General features: G+C 39.0%; 1 protein-coding gene across 1 annotated transcript; it reads right to left on the reverse strand.

The window, feature by feature from the left end:
• Positions 1-5319: 5319 nt before the first annotated feature.
• Positions 5320-22605, reverse strand: arih2 (ariadne homolog 2 (Drosophila)). The gene is made up of 15 exons (XM_053504335.1): positions 22451-22605; positions 19908-20379; positions 17919-17986; positions 17740-17812; positions 16875-17016; positions 16480-16601; positions 13610-13719; positions 11993-12110; positions 11778-11828; positions 11166-11187; positions 10915-11066; positions 9994-10137; positions 9759-9827; positions 8042-8155; positions 5320-5949 (listed from the first exon to the last, which is right to left on the reverse strand). The coding sequence occupies exons 2-15, from the start codon at positions 20148-20150 to the stop codon at positions 5878-5880; spliced, it is 1500 nt and encodes a 499-aa protein (XP_053360310.1). The 5' UTR covers positions 20151-20379; positions 22451-22605; the 3' UTR covers positions 5320-5877.
• Between the last annotated feature and the right edge of the window lie 2614 nt (positions 22606-25219).

A 25219-nucleotide genomic window follows, 5' to 3' on the forward strand; every position in this document is an offset into this window, starting at 1 on the left:
TCCATGAATCTCCTCTTTTGTCTTCCTCTAGACCTCCTGCCTGGCAGTTCCAACCTCAGCATCCTTCTACAGATATATTCACAATCTCTCCTCTGAACATGTCCAAACCACCTCAATCTGGCCTCTCTGACTTTATCTCCAAAACATCTAACGTGGGTTGTCCCTCTGATAAACTCATTCTTAATCCTATCCATCCTTGTCACTCCCAAAGAGAACCTCAACATCTTCAGCTCTGCTACCTCCAACTCTGCCTCCTATCTTTTCTTCAGCGCCACTGTCTCTAAACCGTAGAGCATCGCTGGTCTCACCACTGTCCTGTACACCTTTCCTTTCATTCTCGCTGATACTCTTTTATCGCACAACACACCTGACACTTTTCTCCACCCATTCCAACCTGCCTGTACCCGCCTCTTCACCTCCTTTCCACACTCTCCGTTGGTCTGGACCGTTGACCCCAAGTACTTAAAATCCTGCACCTTCTTTACCTCTGCTCCCTGTAGCCTCACCGATCCTCCTGGGTCCCTTTCATTTACACACATGTATTCCGTCTTGCTGCGGCTTAACTTCATTCCTCTGCTTTCCAGAGCATACCTCCACCTTGAACTCTTCTGTCACACCTACAGCACATCTTACCACTGTCTTACAGCTCTCATACATGTCCTGCACCACTCTAACATACTTCTCTGCCACTCCAGACTTCCTCATACAATACCACAGCTCCTCTCTTGGCACCCTGTCATACGCTTTCTCTAAATCTAAAAAGACACAATGCAACTCCCTGTTACCTTCTCTGTACTTCTCCGCCAGCATCCTCAAAGCAAATACTGCATCTGATGTACTCTTTCTAGGCATAAAACCATATTGCTGCTCACAAATGCTCACCTCTGCCCTTAACCTAGCTTTCACTACTCTTTCCCACAGCTTCATTGTCTGGCTCATTAGCTTTATACCTCTATAATTGCCACAGCTTTGCACATCTCCCTTGTTCTTAAAAATTGGCACCAATACACTTCTCCTCCATTCCTCTGGAATCCTCTCACTCTCCAAGATCTTGTTAAACAAACTTGTCAAAAACTCTACTACCACCTCTCCTAAGCACTTCCATACCTCCACAGGTATGTCATCAGAACCAACAGTCTTTCCACTCTTCATCCTCTTCAACGCCCTTCTCACCTCACTTTTACCAATATTTGCTACTTCCTGTTCCACAACAGGCACCTCTTCTAATCTTTGTTCTCTTTTGTTTTCCTCATTCATCAACTCCTTAAAGTACTCCTTCCATCTTCCAATCACCCTCCTGGCATCTGTCAGTACATTTCCATCTCTATCTTTAATCACTCTAACCTGCTGCACATCCTTCCCATCTCTATCTCTCTGCCTTGCCAACCTGTACAGATCCCCCTCTCCCTCCTTACTGTCTAGCCTAGCATACAAGTCCTCATATGCTCTTTGTTTGGCCTTTGCCACCTCTACCTTCACCTTACTCTGCATCTCCCTGTATTCCTGTCTACTCTCTTCAGTCCTCTCAGTGTCCCACTTCTTCTTAGCTAGCCTCTTTCCCTGTATACACTCCTGGACTTCCTCATTCCACCACCAAGTCTCCTTGTCCACTTTCCCCTTACCTGATGATACACCAAGTACCCTCCTACCTGTCTCCCTGATCACATTGGCTGTAGTTGTCCAGTCAACTGAAAGCACCTCCTGACCACCCATAGCCTGTCTCAACTCCTCCCTAAAGACTTCACAACATTCTTCCTTTCTCAGCTTCCACCACTTTGTCCTCTGCTCTGCCTTTGTCCTCTTCGCCTTCCTCACCACCAGGGTTATTTCCCTCTGGGATTAATGAAGTTATTTGAATCTTGAATCTAAATCAAATTATTTGTGATGTCAAAGTTTCCTCTAGTGACTTTTTGAACATGCTTTAGATACGTTTCCAAAATGTACAGGTATGATCTTTGAAGAGCGACTATACTTCAACAGGCATTTGTTGGGCCATTTCAAATTGAAGTTTAATTGTGACAATTAAAGCTGTTACAACGTGCATATAGTGGAAAACTAGGCTAAGCATTTTAATAGAAACACTTGGCTTAAAAAAAAAATAAAAAAAAAAAAAAAAATATATATATATATATATATATATATATATATAAACTAATATCCCTTCCATTTACAGAAAAAATATGGTTTACCTGCAACATTTATATCGATTATATATCGAAAAAATTTTTTTTTACATATTTTGTTTTCACAACCTCTAAATCCAATTATTTAATTTTTACATATTAAAAGTCTTTCCAAGTAGGGCATGATGGCTTTGTGGTTAAAACTTTTGCCCCACACCTCACAGGTTTGGGGTACGTTTGTGGTTAGCACTGTCGCTTGCACCTCCAGGGTCCGGGTTCGATTCCCGACCAGGCTCTATTCCCGTCTCTGTGTGCATGGAGTTTGCATGTCTTTTCCGTGCTTGGTGGGTTTCCTCCAGGTACTCTGGTTTCCTCCCACATTTCAAAGATATGCAGGTTAGGCTAATTGGCATTCCGAAATTGCGCGTAGTGTGTAAATGAGTGTAAGTGAGTGTATGTGTGTGTGCCGTGTAATGGATTGGCACCTTGTCCAGGGTGTACCCCGCCTCATGCCCTAAGCCTCTTGAGATAGACTCCAGGTCCCTGTGACCCCGAATACCGGATAAGATGGTATAAAAGATGAGTGAGTGAGTAAATGTAAGCAAGTATCAAATACTTGTGAAAGCTAGCAAGACTGGTCATAATTCCTTTGTGTGTGGTGGATTTGGATTTAAAAGAAGTTCTATTCACCATTAGATTTTATATATACTGTATATAGTTTGACACTGTGGAAAAAAAATTGTAGTCATTGACCTGCCTCATGTTTCTTTAGTCACATTTTACTCAGAAAAAATGAATTAATGTGAGGTCTCAAAATGGCACAATCCACTTTTAAAACTATGACCCTGCTTTTCCGTCTTACTTGGTCTGATATTATACAGTATGCTATGCTATTATAAAATCACATCAGTAGGTGCGCTTACATGGACCCTAGTACTCCACTAATAATAATCCATGGAAAAATAGTTCAAGCACAATAAAAATGCATTATGTAAACACTTCAGTCAGACCAGTCTGACCCTATTTAAAATGAAAAGGCAAACATTAGCAGTGTAAACTTGATCTGATCGTTTGTCTAATCAGAATAAATATATTCTTCCTCCACCCCATGTCGGGTGACTTGAAGCTCCAGAAAGGAAATTTTGCTTCCATTCCTGATCAGCAAACTCCTTGAGAACAACTCTCTCCTACCAGGCTGTTGCATCCCCCTGCTGTTTGGCACTGATAAGCTCACATTTCACATTTAACTATGCAGGAGGCTGGATTTATTGGAATATATAGGAAGCCTAACCTATCCTTAACATTGGAGCAAATAAATATTATTATAATTAATCTTCCATTATATTTCCAGCTGATTAAACTTCAAGTTGGTGGCACAGTGGCTTAGTGGTTAGTACTGTTGCCTTGAACCTCCAGGTTCTGAGTTTGATTCCCATCTTTGTGTCCATGGAGTTTGCATGTTTTCTCAGTGCTTGATGGGTTTTCTTTAATAGTTCAAAAACATGAAGATTAGGCTAATTGGCGTTCCCCAAATTGTCCATAGTGTGTGAATAAGTGTGTGCATGTGCCCTGTGATGGATTTCGCACCAGGATAGGCTCCAAGCCTCTGTGAAACTAAACACAGGATACCCTTTATGCACATGTGAAAAAGTTATATTTAGATTAAATTATTTGTACATGTAAACACAAACCTTATCAGTGCCCATGTAAACAGTTAAGTTAAATCGGTTAAAATTCTTAGCATAATGATTCCAATCAGATTAGAAACACTGTGTATTGGGCCATGAAGATGTAGCTACTGTTCTTGCAGGTAAGCATGATGATGTAAGAGTAATGGTTGTAGTAGAATTACAATTCCAAAGCTTGAGTTCTGGATCCTGCCTTTGTAACGCCTGCTTTGAATATTTTGAATATACATGGCTTTCCATCTAACATATAAAATTAACTAGTGATTTGAAAATATCCGTGTCTTGCATTCAAGTATTCCATGAATTACCTGATTTACTTTAAATTTAATATAAACAACAGTATTTAACAATGCTTATCTACACAAACATAGCATGTAGGCTACTTGTAGGCAAGGCAGGACTGCTACTCTGCTTTTTTTTTAGCAGTATAAACACTGATCAAACATTATGCATTATGCCTTGTATAGTGTAGGTTATCCTTGTGCCAGCTGTGCAGCTCAGTGCCCTTAATGCATGACTCAGCAGGGCCTCTGGGGGTGTGCTGTGGTGTCTGGAACCAGTACATTGGCAACGGCACCTTTGGGTGCTGTGGGTTGTGAGGTAAGGCCTCCGTGGATCAGACTTGCTTGTCCAGCACAACCCATGGGTGCTCGATCGGACTGGCATCTGGGGAGTTTAGAGGGCAAAGTGGCCTTCCAAACTCCAAAGAGAGGGCAAAGAGAGTATGTGGCAGGCTGTGGTGCACTGGGTGTTGCAGTGTGCCTGTCTATAGTGGTGAGAAAAGGCTTTTCCATGGGATCAGACTGGACAGGCTGGCCTTTGGTCCCTGTAGGCATTGATGAGCCTTGGGTGGCAATGATCCTGTCTCCAGGTTACTGTTATATAGTTGATTATGTGTTATTGTTAAGCCTGATTGGTGCATACAGGCATTGGCATTGCCGAATATTAAATTCTTAGGCAATGCCTTAAAATTAGCCACTGAATGTCAAATCATGCCTTATGTAATTCATGCCGCAATTATATTGTATTGTCTGAAAGACTGACGTTTTTCACCAGTACTGTTCTTGATGTGCAACTTTACAATTTTTCAGAATACAGTCTTTCCTATGTAGCAGGTAAAATACAGTGATGTAATGCTGGGCGTAGCCATATTTCCTCTATCTTTTGAATGCATGTGTGTAAGGGCCACCCCATGGGGTTAATTTTATCTTAGGCCCACAGGCCTGGCTATATTTGGCCGGTGTGCACAGACATAAAACGCAGTGGTTACACATGCCAAACAAGCACATGAGTCAAGGCCATGTTTAACTTGTTCCTGAACATTCCTTAAAAACAAATTTACCAATAGGAAACCATTAGGCGCTGGAGAATGACATCACTTGCTCACTAATTCATTGAAATAGGGTGAGAAAAAAAAAAAAAAAAACACTTCGTACCCTTAAAATGTGGCGTGTGTGTACGTGTTCATACGCGCATGTATGTGCAGGACAAACACACAGTATTCAATATCTGGTTTAAAAACCTTCTCTCAGTAACTATTTCTGTATTAATGTACAACCGTTGAAAATTACAGCATGTTTCATTACTTTTAAATGAGCTAACTATCAACAGCCATCTTTCAGAAAAATATCAACTCAGAGTGAGAAGAGAAAAAAGAAAGGCTGAAAGAAAAAAACAACAACAACAAAAACAAAACAGTGATTACTGGGAGGAATCAGCTGGAAGAGCAGCAGTTAGTCCATTTTTCAGGAGTGTTTTAAACTCTGTGTTTGTGGTGAGTTGATATGGAGGTGAAAAACAAATGGGGCATGAATCATGTTACAATCATGCTATTCTGAAACCTGGGAGGTGAGAGACAGATGGAGAGAGAGAGAAAGAGAGAGAGAGAGAAAAAGCACAGTAGTAAATGATAGATGGCCAAATGTGTGAACAACAGAAAGACACAGATGAGAAACAAAAGTAAAGGATAGGGAGGGGCAGGGATCTTTGGAGCGAAGGACATTTGGAGAGAGATGGAGAGATGACAGAACAGAGAAAAAAATGCTGCTAATGTGTGGGACGAATGTTCAGGTGTCATGAAAGTCCTTTAGCAGTGTTCGTCTCTTCTGTTCAGCGATGTGCATCTGATTCTCCAAATCCTATAAAAACCAAAAAGTTACAGTTAATTTAATAATTTAAATGCACACAACTTATAAAGAACCACAAAAACAATATGCCAAATATTCCAATAATAATCCAACAATTCTTCCAATATGCCAAACCTGGTTGTAGTTTTTCTTGCTACTTTGCCTATTAGGCCAGCTGACCCGAGTCTCATACACACAGTGTCTGTGCACAGTGATTTAACTTTTTCTCTCCCCTAGCTCTGTCCAGTGTGTGTGACTATAGTGTACAACCTTTAAAGAAATCTTTAATTTTTTTCCAACATTCTATCTCATAGAGAATAACATTTCATTCTCAAGACAAGTATAGACTGATGGGTTTCTACGAAAAGCCGTTTTCCCCCTATGGAGGAAGAACCAGATATAACCTCAAACTACTGGTTTACTATACATGAACTCTAGAATGAACACCTTTTGGAAAACCTTCACTTATTTTAGAACCAGAAGATACAAGAACATCACCCCTACCTTATACACACTTCATTGGCTCCCTGTAAAACTTACATTTTAAAATACTACCATTGACATATAAAGCATTAAATGGTCGTGCGCCACAGTTCCTGAATGAATTGCTAGTGTCTTACGATCCGCCACGCCTATTTCGATCAAAGGATGCAGGCTGCTTGTCAGTACCACGTATTATGAAGACTACAGCTGGGGACAGAGTTTTTTCTTACAAAGCCCCAAAGTTATGGAATAGTCTTCTAATTAATGTTCAGGATTTAGACACAGATTCAGTGTTTAAGTCTAGGCTAAAAACCTATTTATTTAGCCAAGCATTTTTATAAATAGATTTGCCTTAGGTAAAGGAGCAGATCTGGGGGACTCATGGACGCAGAATATTATGGTGAACTGGTATGTTTAGATGCTGTCTTCCCCTCACTCATTTATCACTCAGGTTTGTTGACGGTGAAGTGATTGGTTGCTTTACATCTCAGGGAGCCCTCATGTCTGTGTTTCCTTCTGGCTCTCCCTTTTACTGGGATGCGTGTGCTGACTGGGGACAAGTCCACTTTTCCATGAAGACAAGCCAGGCCTCGGCTGATGCAGTTAGCTAAGGACTCGTGATTACAGTCGCTCGATAGTTTAGAACTGGAGTTTCCTTCAGTCTACCTGAGCCTCCAATAATGAACTGGACTCCATATTAACTTAAACAGCTCTCATGTTATACTGAACTGCCAGCCTCCTAACACACAGTATGACTGCAGATCAATCCCTGTTATTCATCATCACTTAGATGAGGACGGGTTCCCTGTTGAGTCCGGTTCTTCTCAAGGTTTCTTCTTATTACCATCTCAGGGAGTTTTTCCTTGCCACTGTCGCCGTCACCCTCGGCTTGCTCATCATGGACAATCTTATCATTTTGATTTATACATGTTTACATTTCATACAAACGTAAACAATTTTTCTGATTGTGTAAAGCTCCTTTGCGACAATGTCAATTGTTAAAAGCACTATACAAATAAAATTGAATTGAATTCTGGATTAACAAATGGTTGCAAAGCCTTTAAGGTTTAACACTGATTAATCAGCAAATTGTAGTTGATTTATAGTAAATCTAAGACAATGGACGACTGTCTAAGACAATCTAAGACTAAACAATTTTTTAGATAGTTACCTACTGATTAAATTGTTACAGGTGAATGATGTTTTCTGTGTATTGATATTCTTTTTTTCATTTCAGTGAAAACATATACTAAAGTCTTTCCATTCCCAGATATTTTTTCTCTTAACTATACAGTAGAGAATGTTATAATCTGACCATATATGCATTTTCCTAGATATAAACTATGCAATTAAAGGTAAAATTAAAAAGTGGCTTCTGAAATAATACCACATGCTCTTTACTAGGATTCAAATTGTTAATTTATATCCCAATATACTAAAGTTTTTACTTAACACTCTAACATAAGAATGCGTGCAAAGCATAAACACTGAGGTTTGGCTGGGACTTATTTTGAATTTGCAATGACAAGTGAGTGGGTGTTGAACAGATGGTGCTGTAAACAACAACAAAGTGGCAAGTGAAGTGACTCCATCTAGTTTGCGCACTCCTGTGTTTTCTCACCCCTCTATCAGTGGCGTTGAGCTCTCCCTCTACTCTCTCGTAACTGTCCGCCCGTTCCACCTTCCATGACAGGTTCTCGATCTCCGCTTCCAGCTGCGCCTGCTGGTACTCGAACTGCACACAGACACACACCAACTATTACAGCTACTCAATTTTACTGAGGTTTTCTTTTTAGTCAATAACTACAGTAATTCTTTGTAAGTAAATATAATTGAACTATTCAAATATTTAGCACAATATGTAGATACAAAAGTATATATATTAAAAAAAAACATACAATTTCGGTTATTAACACTTACTTTTTTGCCTCAATAAGCATGTAATACATAAAATATACACCATATTATAATATATTATTAATTTATTTAGAATTGCTTATGAAATAATGGTTTTGTTTGTTTTTCCTATCTTAAGTCAATGTCCAAATGTTACAGTTGCTATTTGATTTCTTTAAAACATACATTAGTACAAAACCTATATTTATTGGCCTTAAAATGTTTTTTACTGCAGGCTACTAAACTGCATCTAATATTATAAACCGTTTCAATTTTACACAAAGGCATCCATAATGGCACACAACAAGCCTCCTACTTCCAGGCTACCTCCTGGAACAATTCCAAGAATCATTTTTTATAAAAGTGTAAACTCAGTCTGAATCACAGTTGTGACATGTATAAAAGTCCCCTCCTGGTGTGCAGTCTGTGTGTGCCCAGAACTGGCACATCCACCACTGCAGCCTTGATTTCTGCGAGCGAGAATAACTTTCTAAGAATATAATGTTAAAAAAAAAATATTCTGTATGTTGTCTGTTTTCACATGACTGCTTAATTTGGGAACTTCTGGCCCTCACCCTACCAGAACACTGTGTGCTAGCTAAACGCTAACCGTGATGCATGCTAACAATGTCACTTATTAGTGAACAAAACAATGGTTCATATACAACGTCGGTCAAGACCGTATAACAAACGTACGTAAATAAAAAAATAAAAAATAAAAAAATCATTTCTGAAATTGTAGTGTTTTCCCTGCTCGATCACACCCAATTCAATTAATGAAAGGCTGTTAATTAGTTAAGTCAGGCGTGCTGGGAGCTGAGAAAACACTAAATATTGGCACGGCAGGTGGTCCTCCATGACTGAAGTTGAGATCTACTTTGTTAAAAGACTGCAATAGCTTTTCTAGCTTTATTATAAATTTAGTCAGGTTGACGCTCACTCACTCATTCTCTATCCCGCTTATCTTGTACAGGTTATTGGGAGGCCTGGTGTCTAACCTTGGGTACTCTGGGCACACCCTGGATGGGGCGCCAGCACATCACATACCATAAGCATGCACACACTCACTCACACATTACAGGCGATCCGGAAAGGCCAGTTAGCCTAGCCATGCACGTCTTTTGACTGTGGGATCAAACCGACCAAGCAAGGGTTAATTAATTTTATCTTAGAACATAAAAACTCCATGAACAAAGACTTGAAGTGGGAACTGAACCCTGACCTGAAGTTAATATAAATAATCCTGATCTATTCAGGTGACTGGGTTTACGTTTATGCCATTCAACTACATATTAAATAAAAAAAAAATAAAAAATCACACCAGCTGAACATGGTCTCTGCTTTCATCACACCAATCTATAAATAAAATTAAAATAAATCTATGGCTTATATACATATATTTATTTAAATATGCACACGCTCTGGGTGATAGTGCCACGCACCAGTCTTTTGCGGGGTCCAGACTCCATGTAGTAGGCGTAAGGGTAGGTATACTGCAGTGTGTAGCGGCACTAAGAGGAGGAAAAAAATAAAATAAAATACACAGTGATAACACATCCCATTAGTCAATCAAATCAAAGCATGATGTCATAAAATTATTACTGACACATTGGCTCCAATTGTTGTATTTATTTCTTTTACATGTTCCTTACAGACAGAATAGTACATTGTACTTACCTTAGCCAGTAGCTTGGCAGCATTTTGCATGTACTGCCAGTCAATCCAGGTACCCAGGTTATTCATGACCCTCTCGTGAATCTTCTCCTGAATGCGTTGATACGTCTGAGCCTCCAGCTGCAAACTCTTATTGTGGTTCTCCCACTAAACACATCCAACACACACATTTTAGTGCCTGTCTGTAGTCTAACCAAGACCAATTAACAGCAGAAACTTTGGTGGTAAAAAACCTAAAACAATTTAACTGGATCTCTGTAACGGTCTGGTGCTGTTTTCAGCTGCAGGAAAAAAAAAATCTAAATCCAAACACACATGAAATATTTCACAGATATTCTGCATTACAATGTAACATGTTAGAACATCTCAAGGCATGTACAGGGTGTCCCAAAAGTCTCCATACATAGAGAAACTTAGCAATTCTTTTTTTGCAGCAAAAGTGTTAAACTTAATTTTTTTATTAGATTTTCTTCCCCAGTATTGTTTCGGAATACGTTTGACCAAAAAACAAAAAACAAAAAAAAAACATTTAGACAATTCTCATGCCTGGATCTGGAAGCTGTCTCAAACATGCAATGGACCTTAACATGAAACGTAGCCCCAAGACACATGTCTTCTTGAATTTTAACAAATTCAAGAAGACATAATACTCTAGGGGCAAACAGTGATGGCTCGAATGGTTGTGTTAAAATATATTTAATGTGACTTAACCTAAATTAATCTTATAATTAACAGTATTTAACCTATTTAACACTTTCTTTTTAAAAAAATAATTTTCAACAAACAGTAATAAAATTATGCCATTCTGGCCAACTGCAGAACACAACACAGGGCCTTAGAGAGCAATAACATTATACAGAAAGTCACCAGGGTGTATTTGGGGGCTGCTTTCAGGTTTGTTGCACATGTAGGCTGGTGCCTTACCCTCTCGAAGTAGAAGAGGTATTTTTTCAGGGCCTCTCTAGCCTGCGCCTGTTGGCTCTGGTTCACGATGTCAGGATTCTCTTTGTAGCGACTGCACTCGTAATACTCGCTACCATGAGTCTTCCAATCCCCCAAACACATCCAGCAGAAATCTACACACAAACAGTCACGATTCAAGGCCAGAATACTCTGGGTTAAAGCTCATTAAATTTGATTATGCAATCTTACTTGTGTAGCATTTAGACTCTTACCGTGTTTACACTTGGAGCATTGCTACACAGAAAAAGAGGGAAGAAAAAGATAAACACTTAGAAAGACTGTAATCAGCACATAAAGGAAACAAATAAAATAAAAATGTATGTAATGTATGGAAAAATACAAAAAAGAAAACTCCACAAATTTTACATTTAAAGTGTATTTCACCACGTCAAATACATTTAAATAATGATTAATTAAAAATAAGGGACAGACAATAAAGACTGCAAACTGTTTGCAAACTTAACATTCTGGTCCAGTACTTCTTGCTTCCAGTAATGACCTTTAGTTTATCTAATCTAAAGCTTATCTAAGCACAGAACAAAGGTATTTTCCTGCTTAAATACGATTTCAACACCCAATCACATGCCTTGAAACCAAATTGTAGGCAGAGATCGCATCACTTCTGAGATCTGACTGTTTTTATTTCGGTTAGTGTACCCACACAGCCTACTTCATAAACATACTTATATTTTATAGCTGTGATGGTTTATTTTATTATTAGCTGACTAAGCTGCCATCAGGCACTAATATATAAACTATGTAAGCTAAAAATTTTTTTTTAAAAAGGCTAGTATATCACACATATAAACATACACAATACCCACCATGTGGTTGCAGCCTCCGTTTTTCTCAATGCAGATATTGCACTTGGGACACTACAATCCAATAAAGTAGAGAGAGAGAGAGACACACACACACACACACACACACAGATCAGCAAAACAATCCAGCACCAGTGATTAATTTCCCCCCATGAGAATGCTAAGGAGTGTGTGTGTGTGCATGCAAGTGGACTTTTAGTGTTGGAGAATTTACTCACGTCTTTAGTGTGTGCACTGATGTAGTTGGCCGTCTCTGAATCATCGGCACATTTAGTGAGCCACTTGCGGATTGTAGCGCAATCTGTGGGCGCATGGTACATCTGTCTGCACTTAAAACTAGAAAACAAAAGAGAAAAAAAAAACAATAAATATATATACTCTCTTACACACCCTGCAAAAAAGATTGGGCTGCATTAAACCAAGACTAAGGAGATTTGAAATTACTGGAACTAGGTTGAGAACCCTTTAACACATTATCAAAACCTTGAAGGTTTTGAATACCTTGAATAGTGCTGAACCATCAACTTTGTGAAAAAAATGTGGTCAAAAAACAAATAAATAAAAATTTAAATAACATGAATGTAGATCACTTTTACTATTGGTGAAGATAAAAAATAAGAGCATTTCCACATATTACACACACTGAGATGAGAACTCACATATTGGGACTAAACAGTAGTGTGGCTATAAGAAAGGCTTGAATTTGCTAGGTAGCAGAAAGATTTGTACAAAGATTTACTTTGTAGCAGTAAAAAAAGATCATGTGGTCTCAGGGCCATGATTTCAGACTGGCCCTATTCCAGAGCGATGGGTGCATTAGCAGGATGCGTATAATGGGTGAATAGATCCCAAAATCAACAGCCGCCTTCCCCACCTTGTCTGCAAGCTAGTGTGTGTGTGTGTGTGGTTGAATGAGAGTCTCCATCAGTAAACTGGTATGTGCGTGTGTGAAAGTTGTCCTACACAGCAATCCCCTCCCATTTCTCCTCTCTCCTTTTCTCCTGTCTCAATCCCTAAAGCCACGAATCTTTTCAAAAGGTAAAGTGCAGGTTAATTTGTTTTATTTTTATTTTATATTTTGTGTTAACTATTTTTGGGTTGTGGAACGAATCATCTGAGTTTCCATTATTTCCTATGAGGGGAGATTCTCTTTGATATACAAGCACGCTTCCAGAATGAATTACGCTCGCAATCCAAGGTTCCACATATAAGCCTCTGTTATGATCTGGGGTTGTTTCGGTTGGTCAGGTTTAGGTTTAGCAACATTATGTGGCAATAAAATAAAGTCAGCTTATGATCTGAATGTACTGAATGATCAGGTTATCACATCTATGGAGTTTTTCTTCCCTGATGGACCAGGCATATTCCAAGGCACAAATTGTGAAAGGATGGTTCTGGGAGCAGGAAGAATCATTTTCACACATGAACTGGCCATCATAATGTGTGCTGTAATCAAAGCTAAAGGTGACTGAATTTAATATTAGTGTGTGCAACTTTTTTTTTAGGCCAGGCACTATATCCCAGTACAGTACAATTTTAATATTTTGATGAAACCCTCACATATTCCAGATTCACTGAACTAAAATGAAATATTTAAAGCCTTTTTGTTTTAAAGTAATAAAGCTAGTTATGTAGTGGATCTAGAATATGAGAGTGTTTTTTTGTTTTGTTTTTGAGATAGTTAATATAAATATTTTGTTTGAGATGCAGTGCATGTGAGCTACGACTTCTAGGCATCAGTTAAGGCCATTACAAAACATTTGGGGCAAACAAACAAATCCACACATAACAGGTTTGGCATGAATTTATGACCAGACACTAATGGTTTTATTTACCAGAAAACTTCATCACAACGACTGCACTGAACTCTGCGAGCTCGAGGTTCTTGCACCTTTATGACTATGGGACAGTCTGCGCCAGGACACAACTGCAGCTGGAAGTGACTCTGCAGAAATACAGAAAAAGACAAAGAGCTCATAGTTTACTTTATTACTTAAAGCTATATTATTTTGGCAGTACTGTAAAAGTAATTGGTATTAAAATAACTATCACTTGCATCACCAGTGATGCAACACCTACATACCTGTATTTCCCAATCAAAAAAGAACTGTTTGTGTGTGTGTGTCTCAAAACTTAGCAAGAGTAGCTCATGCCTTTCTAGCTATTACACAATATGATAAAAGCTAAACAAGAACCAGGGACATTACAAATGTAATTTCATATCGATTTGCAAACTACATTGCAGCAGTTAGAAAGGTGGAAAAAAATACTTACTAAAAAGATTAAACAAAGTGATTGAATCCAGGTAACAAGTTTCCAGACAGAAGCATTTTTCAAAACATTGCTGCCTCAGCTTTATAAAGACCGCAGACAAAACTAGATGAACAACTTGTTGCTCATGTGGTCCTGGCCTTAAATAAGTATGGTTTCCTCAAATAACTAACCTCAATGCTTGTAGAGTCACTCACATTTTGGGGTCTCAGCAAGGACTGAATGGTGTGCGTGTGTGTTACCATAGACAGAAGTACAAATTTAGTCTTAGCTGTCTGCCTCAGCCCCTGGGTCAAACTACATTATTTCAGATACTGGCTCCATCTAGCCACTAGTATGACAAATGTTGTCAAGGACCATATACATATATTTTTTTGTTTACATTCATTGTAAAGTGTCCTTGAGCTCTGGAAAGGCACTATATAAATAGAATTTATTATTATTATTATACAATGGTTTTCTGATTTGTTAGATTTAATTAATATTAATGATATACTATACAGAGGTCAGGGTTTATGGGGGATGTTTAAACTTGTGTAATTCTTTACATACTCTACTAATTTTTATTGCTATTTCTGATTACCTTTAGAGAGCAATGACAGAGACAAGAGACTGGAAAAAGCCATAGTAATGTGCCAAAGAGTAGTCTGTGCTTTCTCTGCTTCTTGGAAGGAGAAGAGAATATTTTTAACAGAAGCATTTCCTACTACAACACAAGTTGATTACAGAATCACCCACCAGGTGGGGTTCATGCCTTAAAATAATAGACCCCTGGTTCCCTCACGCCAGGACATGGTGATCTTGGAATAAATCCATAAGGCCCTTATCCAACTTCTTTAGTTCAGAAATGCCCTTCATAAGAATAGTATTATGTAAGCGTTCCATACATCAAGCCTGTCCTTCACCATTTCAAATGAGCAGGTTTTAAAGTATGAAAGAACAAAAAGCAGAGCCTGCACAAAAGCCAGGGTCATTACTGAGCACATTACAACATTGAAACAGAGTATTTTAGGTAATATAACACAGATCATGTTTATCACTTTATATAATTTAATAAATTAAGTGACTTTAAAAAAACAAACAAACATAAAAGTATTTACAGCTTCCAGTAGCAGTGTGCACTACATGTTGCCACACACCAGTACAGTGCATAGTGTGTTGTTGCTGCTGCCTTGTTAAGACATAAAAATAGTTTACAGGTTAGAACCAAATCTTGTCATTTATTTAGCGTTCAGTCCTAAACTGAACATCGCCTTTACTTTCACTTCATAGGACTTTGTAACAGTGAATGTAAACAAAGCCTGTTTGTTTACTGACACAGATTAATGTGTAACAAACCTGTTAAAAAAATTTCCCTCTTTAATGGTATAAAATGTACATATAGATAATTATCATTATATATAGATAATCATCTGCCCTGTTAGTGCAGAGCTTGAACTGTAACTGTTAATAAATATATATTTTCTTCAGTTTTTTTTATTATTATTATGAGAACTTATGATATTTACACTCAAACAATAGTAACTCGTACTCCAGTACTGGTCTATGCCAAGTTAAGCTGTGAATCATAGATAGAAAAGTATTTTCTAAGCAGTAAAATTTAACTGTGTATCTTTGCACATGTTTCATCTCGCTCTCTTTTCCTTTCTTTGTGCTGTCAACAAAAACCTAACAACCAAATAGAGAATTTATAATTAATAAAAACTATACATGCAATTTTTCCGTATCAGTTAATAAAATTTTGGGCTGCAGTAGGCAATGCAGGGAGGTAACATTATTTTTGACCTTGTATGCTAAATTATAAACTATAGTTTAAGAAACTGTTTAAAAATGAATAAATTATACATCTTTCACTTGACCTCTGTCATTTTTTCTCAAGAAACTTGTCTATCCATCTATAGATAAAAATAAAGAAAAACATCTAAAATGAGGCAGGGTTCGTTTCAATCATTTAGTTCACTGTCCACTCTGTAAATAGAGCATAAGGCTACAACTCTAATCAAAATAGAAAACTGATTATTACGGTAATAACTGTGCTGAATTAGGCTAGTTCTAACTTGTATGTAGTGACGGCTAATTATTGACGAGACGTTAATGTCTTTGAGCAAAGCTTTATTATCAGGTCACTTTATATTAAAAGCTAGATTTTCCAATAATGCTTGATTAGTTTAGAACTGTAACAGGAGAGTGTTAAAATGATTTTAGAAAATAATGATGGAATATTATTTGTTAGAATTAAATTCAGGAATACGTGAGCAAGTAACAGCTGTAACAAATACAGTATTAAGAGAAACTAATTCAATCTATTTATTTTATCTTGGTTTTTCTTGTGAGATTGAAACATCGTGGTGTCAACACTGACAACCCCATTCCATCCACATGTAATTCTATGTGTATTTTGTTCAGTTTGTTGACACAAACAATTAAACAGTACCTCCACATAGTCCCTGAAGAGGTAGCGTCTGTATTTGTCCTTTAGTTCTTCACTGGGCAGCAGTGGCAGGACAAAGTCCTCTGGCATCTGAAGAGAACAGTCCTGAGCCATGCACGAGATCCCTGAAAGTGGGCACAAGCGTAGGTGGACTTAAACGTATTTGTCAACCTCGGGCAGTGAAATATTGTGCTAAGTGCTTTAAACAAATGCAATGAATTTGATTTTGACTTTATCAACGGCAGATCAACAACAAGCAATAGACAACAAATTAAATGTTTGACTTACAATTTTACAGACACTTATACAATATAATACACATGTTAATTAAATGTTAAAGAGAAAATGTCTATGAGAAATACACATATCGATCTGTGTGTTTGTGTGTGATTACTAACCCACTCCTATGCCATCTTTGACCAGCACGGTACAGTGCTGCTCCCAGCAGGATTTGCAGAAGGAGTGCTGACACGGTAGAGAGAGCAGCGCATCTCTCCGTACAAACTGCAGACATACACCGCAAGGCAATGAAGCCACGGCCTAAAGACAGTAAGAAAGATTTCAGCCATGAGAGGGCAATATGAACCAAAACACATAGCAAGGCAAAACTATTATTACTATATTATTAACTTTGGCCACCATTGTTGCCTTCTTAGATTAAAAATGTAAATCAGGTGATAAACAAGGTGGGCCCTCAATGCCTCGGACTTGTCTTTCCAAAATGTTTCCAGAACATCGCCCAGACCATCACATGGTCATTACATGGTAGACAATGCTTATGCACCTAGACCATCCACATGATGTCAAACAAATGTGATTCTTCAGACCACAATACCACCTTCTCCACCATTGCTCCATGGTCCAGTTCTAAGCTGCACGCCCCCATACGCATGGGCCCGTACACAGCAAGTTCTGATGCACCATGTGTCCCGACACATTTTTATTACAGCCATCCTGAACAAAAAATTTCTTTTTACAGTCGCTTTGACGGGGCTTGGACAAGCGAGGCTTTACTATCGATGTACATCTATGACCCGGTCAGCCACTACATTTTTGACCCTCACATCTTGCCTATTTTTTCTCCTTACAACACATTTTTTATAACTGGCTGTTCACTTTGTTACTAACATATTTCTATGCTTGACAGGTGCCTCACCGATGAGGTAATCAATAGAATTCATCTTGTGTCTTTGAATTTAAAGTTATGGCTAATCAGTGTAAGCCAGAAAACATCACCGTCAATGTCAGCAAAAAAATACTTACAGTGAGAGATCGGCAGGTGGTTATGGGCTGAACCTGGGCCTCACAAAGCAACTGAGACGAGTTGGACTTGTACCTTAAAAATAAATAAATAAATAAAAATGCTCTTCCACTGCTTTGCTCGTTTTTTTTGTAAACTTTGAATGTATTTATTTAGTGAAGCTTAATGTGCATTATCTTACCTGTCTAATATCTGTGACACTTGCCAGTGGAAATGTACAAGGACCAGTTTGGCTACGGCTGGTGACACCTACAGAAATACAGAGGGAGGGGGAGAAAAAAAGAACAAACAAACAAAAAAACCACAACACTGATTAATCTTTGACTAAACATCCAATTCATGCATAACACAAAAGGAATAATTATACTAAAAAATATAATAAAAACCTATAACTTACTTGCATTAGTGCAGAAAAGGATGACAAAAATTCCAGTGTGCATTATCTGATCTAATCACACATAGCTACAGATGAAGGTAAATATGAGGCTAAAAACTCAGAATGTTCCTCTCTACTAGTCAGTGAGATTGCACATGTTGATTGCACTAAAGTCTTAAGGTCAAGGCAACATTCAGTGTTTAAGAGTAAAACAGTAAGAAAGTCAGTCAGCATGTTTACCACCACTTTTGGCCAGCTGGTCAGGATTTTTTATGAAATTTCTTGCAAATTAAGTTGTAAAACCGACTGACATGTTCAGTAAACCTTTAGTCAAAGTAAATCATTTGAATGGTACAAACATTTTAAAGAAGACGTACATCCTTAAATGACGAGTACAGGACAGAAAAGTGTAAAATTCCAGCGTGAGGTATCAGATCTAATCAAACACAATGAAGTTAAAAATAAGGCTGATAACTGACTAGTCTTTTAGCATGTGCAATAGTCCGTGAGATTGCACATACTGATTGCATGTCTTAAGGTCAGGGCAACATTTAGTGTTTGTCAGTGAAACAATAAGAAAGTCGGTCAACATGTTCACGAAAACACTGGGATAAGTGCAAATCGGATTATATAGAGCAATAAAAGTAGATTTTACGCTGATAACTGTTCTGGATCTTGCCTGATCAAAAGTCCAGGTTTGACCCCATCACTGTGTAGTTTTAATTAAGGTGATAAACATCACATTTTAAACTCCTCTCCCATTAAGCCTGCAACAAGAAGATATCTAAATCTGCACATTTACAAAGCCTCATTCTCACTAGTGCTGTGTGAAGGAGTGTGTCTGCCTCTAATAGACTTTAGTTTATGTGTTTTAAAAAGAGTGCCAATCAAATAAACTCTTCTCAGCACACTTAAAAGTTTTACCTAGAAATAATCATGCCTCGAATATACCCTATAGTCACAAAGGCCAATTTCCAACTTCTTGTAATGCAACATTACCACTGCATCGTGATCTCGTTACAGTTTAATGAAGTCTGCAAGTTGCTCTTTAAAACCTACTCGGATAAACAGCTCTTTCCAAGCATTAGTGTGTAACTTCTTAGACAGACACTAAGAAAAAAAGCATGCACTAATGTAGCCTCAGTAAAAGCCTGACTGCTGACTTCAGGAAGCATCTCGTTGCGCGCTGCCAGTAAAAGATGTAAACCTGATAAAGCTTCTCTGGGTTGAACAGAAGCAGCTGTAACACTGCAGCCCACACAGTCACACCATTGCCAGGTCACATTAAAATATGTAGAACCACACACAGCCTTTTTTCTCTGTACCCTCTCACATGCGCGTGCGCGCACACACACACACACACACACACACAGCAGGCTTTCCTCCCAGTGTGTTTTACATCAGACAGTTCAGTGAGTCAATTCTGGCCACACGCTGTGCTGAAGTGTGTGGGGGGTAAATAAATAAATGATACTTAAATGGATTGCAATGGAATCTGTTGCTTTCTTTTTTAACAGCTATACAAGTGAAGAGTATATTGCTAGGAATATATATATGTTCTCCTGCTGGCCTACGCAGATAGACTACTGTTTAACTGGTAGTAAAGGAGCTGCTTTTAGTCCGCATATCGAGTCTCAATTTTTCATTTAAACCTTTGCAAACATCGCAAATTATTTACATATTGATCAGGACATGATCATTAAGTGTTGACCCAAGCATCGATGTATCAGGTACCTAAAGGAGATGACAACCGTAGCATCCTTTAAACACTTACACATAAGCACAAATACCGACCTTAAGGGAGGTGGACACATGGTTGACCTCCTCTGTCAGCAGTCTCTGGCTTTCTCTATAGGTCAGACACGTGAACTGGTATTCTTCCGGGTCGAAAGCGTCAGGTTCCGCTTGCTCCACGTCGCCAGCCACGCCTTCGTAATAATAAGTCATATCGCCCTGATCTTCCTCCTCCGCGCCCTCATTCTCCTCAAAATCTTCCTCGTTGCTGTCGGACGCTTGGCTGCTCATGTCCACAGACATAGCCCTCGGGGCTTATCCGTGCACCGACTCAAACACCGCTTTCCACCAGCAAGCGGCCCTCGGTGCTGCCGCCGCCTGCCCCAGACTGGACTGCGAACTCTGGGATCGGTGTGAGGATGTGGTGGGGCCGTGCCAAACTCAGCAACAGCGAAAGAAGCAGAAAAAGTCACACTCCCCGTCACTCATGAGGAAACCAGAAACCGGGACGAGCAGAGAGAAAGGAAGAACACTGCAAAGATACAATGCAGAAATTGCGTTATTTGTTAAAATAGTTTCATAAAACATCAGCTAAAGCAGGTGTAATTAACATGGCACTGAGATGAAGGAAAGAAGACTTCATGAGAAATTGTAGACATGTCCTGAAAATGAACAGTTAAACACCATAGCTGATTTGTCTTGCTCATCAGAGTCAGAGTTTCTAACCACATGTCTACTTTTGGCTGCGGTTTTTGGTTTAGTGACCTGTTCGCAAAAGAATTGAATTAATGAGGCTCTCGTTTGTTGAGGGTGAACCAAAGTGAAAATACATTCATATACATATATACATACATCATTATATATATATATATATATATATATATATATATATATATATATATATATATATATAGAAAGAGAGAGAGAGAGAGAGAGCACATAAATAAAATTATACACGGTCAGAAGAATTGTCATGAGAAAGGTAGACAAAGCTTTTAAAAAAAATAAATAAAAAATACCCTGAGCATGAGGAGCTGGCCCGTCAATAATTAATTAGAACATTATATTAATAGCAAGGTTTGTGTTTTACATACAGTTTTTAATTTTGTCTGTCAAAACCTTTAAGCAAACACTCCACACCTCTAGCTCTACAGTTTTGTCCTTTTGCTCCTTTTAGCTGTTCAAGCCTGCGAAATAATGTTGCAACTAAAACCACCTGGCGCGATCAGTTCATTCCTGCAGTCTGGTTTTCTCTTTATTGCTATAACCGAATTGTCCGAGGGGGCACTTGGACGTGGACTGAGACCACCTGTCTTGGACAGGGGTCTCCGACTGGTTATTTTGGTCTGCACTTGGATGTGTTTGCGGTGTTCTCGAATGCACCTGAAGGGCAAACACACCAGGGTGGGAAATGAGGAGATGATTAAAAATATTGGCACTACTTGCATTTCAGCAGAGTGGGTTGTAAGCCCAACAAGTCTAACTGGCCGACTAGTTAGAGTAAGTGTACACACAACGGTGTAGTCGTGCTGTGTAAAATAAGCATGCACAAAAGAAGAAACTTTTAATAAACAACCAGGACTCATTTGGTGCACAGCCATATCTCTCCCTCTCTCTATCTGGAGCACCTTTACTAACTCAGTAACAGCTGTTGGTCAAGGTGGCTTGTCTTATCTACAGAACCACAGACCTTGGGTACTTGGCTCTTTGAGGTTAAAATGTGTGTGGAGTTACTGGTGAATTATTTTGGTGTTGTTTGGCCATGTCAGATCGTTTTCTCTCTCAGGTCGCAGATGCTCGAAAAGCAGAAAGACAAATCTGTGCTGAAGTGAAAAGGGTTTAACGGATTAAACGAGACCCGAGACAGGGCAAGAGATCACAAGGAAGATTAGCTCGAGTTAGTTGATGTACCAGCTGCCATGTCTCAATGTACACTGTGACTCTGGTCACGGAATGCTGTTGAATCAGAGCCAGAAGCTCCATAGATGGAGTAAGAGATCTGTCTGAAACGCAGACTAGAACCGCATCCAGCTTCAGACTGGTGCTTATCCAGATCCGAAAAACAACTCGCTGTGCATTCCTCTCAATGCTATTAATAACTCTACACGCAGAATAACACAAAATGCCCGGTTGGAGATTACACTTCCAGTCCGTTTGGGCGGGGAGCGAGCGACAAGAGGCTCGAAACCGCTGACCTGAACTCGTAAGTCGGGTTTGTTTACACTCGCGGACGCTGCTTTTGTCAGCAAACCAAAAAGCTAGCTTAGCCAGGGTTAGCTAAAGCAGCAGATACGCAGGAGGATAAAAACTAGTTAAAGCCGTAAACGAATTGTGTTTTTAAACCAGTTTCAGAACAATAAAACATACACTCATACATGCGTTCTTTTTTTCTCTCGCTCTCTCCACATTCAATAATTTTAACGTTCGGAGTAAAATTAAAGAAGCTACCCAGTGTGGATGAACCCGAGCCCAGCCGAGAGCTCGCACTCCAGCCCGGGGGTCTGCATGTAAACAAGGCCGCTTTTACAACTCTACGTGTAGTCACGTGTCAAATAGACGAAATTCCGCTTTCTTAACAAATACGCCGAGTTTATTTCACCTACCAGAGTGACACGGGAAAGCGCCCGACTTTCTGCTTTCTGAAAATCTCCAGACGTTAGGAGTGCTCCTGTAAAAGCTAGCCGAGCCGCTGCACAGCGGAACACACAAGCGGGGGCTTAGTGCGTGGCGTCACTTCCGGGTCCAGCGGAGCCAACGGCCAAGTCTCAAATCCGTGACTAAAGGGTGCACTGGTGGTGATCTGATAATAATAGGGATTTTGTAGTCTACTAGGTTTTCCATAGACAGCGATTTAGGATGCAACCAAGGGCACCGAACTTGCATATACTGTCTACTGTACTCTACTATATCCTCCTGAGAACCCAGCAATTCATTTTTGTCCTCTGTGGGGGACATGATACTGTGGTCGTTATTTCGAACACCATGCATGCAGTGTGTTTGTTTCCTAATTTACTGTAAAGAGTACATAGTGGGCTTTCTATTAATGTCACACAAGTGGGGGTGTGGCCAACAGATCACATGTTCTGTCTTTCTAAATTGGCGGCGATTGCAGCAAGCACATTCTACGGCAGTATAAGGTTTAAGTGAGCAAATGTTTAAATACAGCATGTAGTTATTTTTTCTTATCATACTGTTTTTTATTTGTGAAGATTTTAACTACATTATATTACAATTTTATAAGGGCACGTTAATTTTAGGCCTATAAATACACATTTTACTCCATGTCCTTTGTAGGGGACAGTGGGACTTGCTTTATTCCATTTTCAACCATTGCCCTCAAATACACCAAGCTTCATATGTATTGGGCAGGGAAGACAATGCTATTACAGAAAGACCATTACTGCCAATGCGATAACCAGGGACAGATTTTTTAAACTTCGCCAGTCCATCAAATGTCCTTGCCATCCTGGATGACCAGAAAAAAGAGGATGCTCTTTGGAAACCAACAGTCAACAAGGCTGCCTCAATTGATCAGGGTCCCTCAAAGCTGGCAAAGATGAGCAAATGATTCCTTTTACAGGTCAGTGTCCTGTCTGGGAAACCAAATCTCACAGGCCGCAGGGACTTTGTGTTTGCCAGTGCCAGTGGTTTGGTGCTTAATTTTGAAGTCTACAGGAGTCAAAACTAATTTTCAAGACGAGCAGGTGGGGATTGGAAGAAATGCTGTTGTTTGCATGACAGGGTCCCTACCAGGAGAATCACACATATACCTACACCAGTATTTCACCGCTATTAAAGTGCCGGATCGCTTAAAGGATTCTTTATCTTTTTTAGATCTGTAAGTCTGTAAGTGACAATGAACAGAAGAAAGGTGCATCAGAGATGGCAGTCAGGAAAAATTCAGAGATTGCTATAACAAAACGGAGTGGACCACATGATCAGCCTCTATCCAATGTCAAGCTGCACAAGGAAATGGACTGTCCACACCATCCTATGTTGCTCTGATCTGGCTGCCACAAATAGTTGGATCCAGTACAGATCGAACCACCAGGCCTCTGGGAAACTGGCAAAAGACCAGACTTTTTGTATACATATGTAGCTCATTAAGGCCCAAGCACTATGATATCAGCACTATGTCATCATAGTGTGTAAAGAGCCCTATGGTTTTTCTAGGAATTAGAAAAAAACATAGAAATTGGCAGACATTGAAATCAGGATGGCAGAAAGTCTGGGCCCTGGTCGTGGCTCGGAAACCTCACACGAGATTTTGCTGCATAGCTCATACACACACGAATGACAGCTTATTGAGCTAAACAAATTTTACATTGCATGTCATGGGCTCAACTCAAAAGGAAGTCAGTTATTTTGTCTGCCAAAACACACCCGAAGGAATTCAATACACTCTTCCTAGGAAATTATGCAATCGACACTGAACCAGGCCTATGTGATCTAATGACATTAAGGATGCAAATTTTTAATATTTCAAACTGGTCAGCCATGCGGATGCCTTAAACATACACCAAAAAGTGGTTAAGAACCTTCTGTGAAACATCATATTGAGTGACATCACGTTCAGTGACATCACATTGAGTGACATCATAGCTTTGCCCGGGTGGTGATGGCGCAGGGTGATAAGATAAGATAAGATAAACCTTTATTAGTCCCACAAGTGGGAAATTTGTTAGGCTATTTGTTAAGCTAGGGCCCGTTTGTTGCTTTCAAGTTTTTTACTAATTACTTATTATATTATAATTATATAACTATATTCTATATTACTGAATAGAACTAAAATTCATTGTACTTCTTTAGACAAAGCAAAGACCCAGTGTACATTACAAGGGACATGTTATAACTAACAAATAAATTACAGTTTTGAAAAAAAAAATCTGTGAGACATGTTTCTGACATCTCCCAGACTTATGTTTTATTAAAAAAAATTAAATATGAAAGCTTTTTTTCTTTCGGATCTCTGGAGGATACATCACGTTTTGGCTGCAAAAGGCATAATTTCTTTATAACTGCACGACTTTTGTCTGGTCTGTTTTTTTTTTTTTTTTACAAGAAAACAAGTATAACTCTGTCTAAAACACTGCCTTCCCTTGAACTATTAGTTTAAAAAGAGAAAATATTTACTCATAATGCACAGTGCATGTAATTAATTATATTGACATAGAGATACAGGTATATATTACAATATTTAATCACCAATGCAAAGCATTGCTCCATGTTCTGGGTTCGATTGTGCGTTTGTAGTTTGCATGCTCTCCTCATAATTGGTGGGTTTCCTTTGGGTACTCTGGTTTCCTCCCATAGTCCGAAGACATGCAGATTACGATAACTGGTGTTCTTAAATTGCATGTGGGTGTGGGTGT

The sequence above is a fragment of the Clarias gariepinus genome, chromosome 9 (assembly GCF_024256425.1).
Source record: "Clarias gariepinus isolate MV-2021 ecotype Netherlands chromosome 9, CGAR_prim_01v2, whole genome shotgun sequence".
In the NCBI taxonomy this organism is placed as follows: Eukaryota; Metazoa; Chordata; class Actinopteri; order Siluriformes; family Clariidae; genus Clarias; species Clarias gariepinus.

Bases quoted from the DNA above. Each gene is read 5' to 3' on its own strand.
- arih2 (XM_053504335.1), bottom strand. From the start codon at position 20,150: ATGTCTGTGGACATGAGCAGCCAAGCGTCCGACAGCAACGAGGAAGAT. The intron at 13,720-16,479 runs GTACTGTTTAAT...GTATTTCTGCAG, and splicing joins TCTTCAGGGACTATGTGGAG to AGTCACTTCCAGCTGCAGTT. The intron at 11,188-11,777 runs GTGGGTATTGTG...TTTTCTGTGTAG, and splicing joins ACGGAGGCTGCAACCACATG to CAATGCTCCAAGTGTAAACA.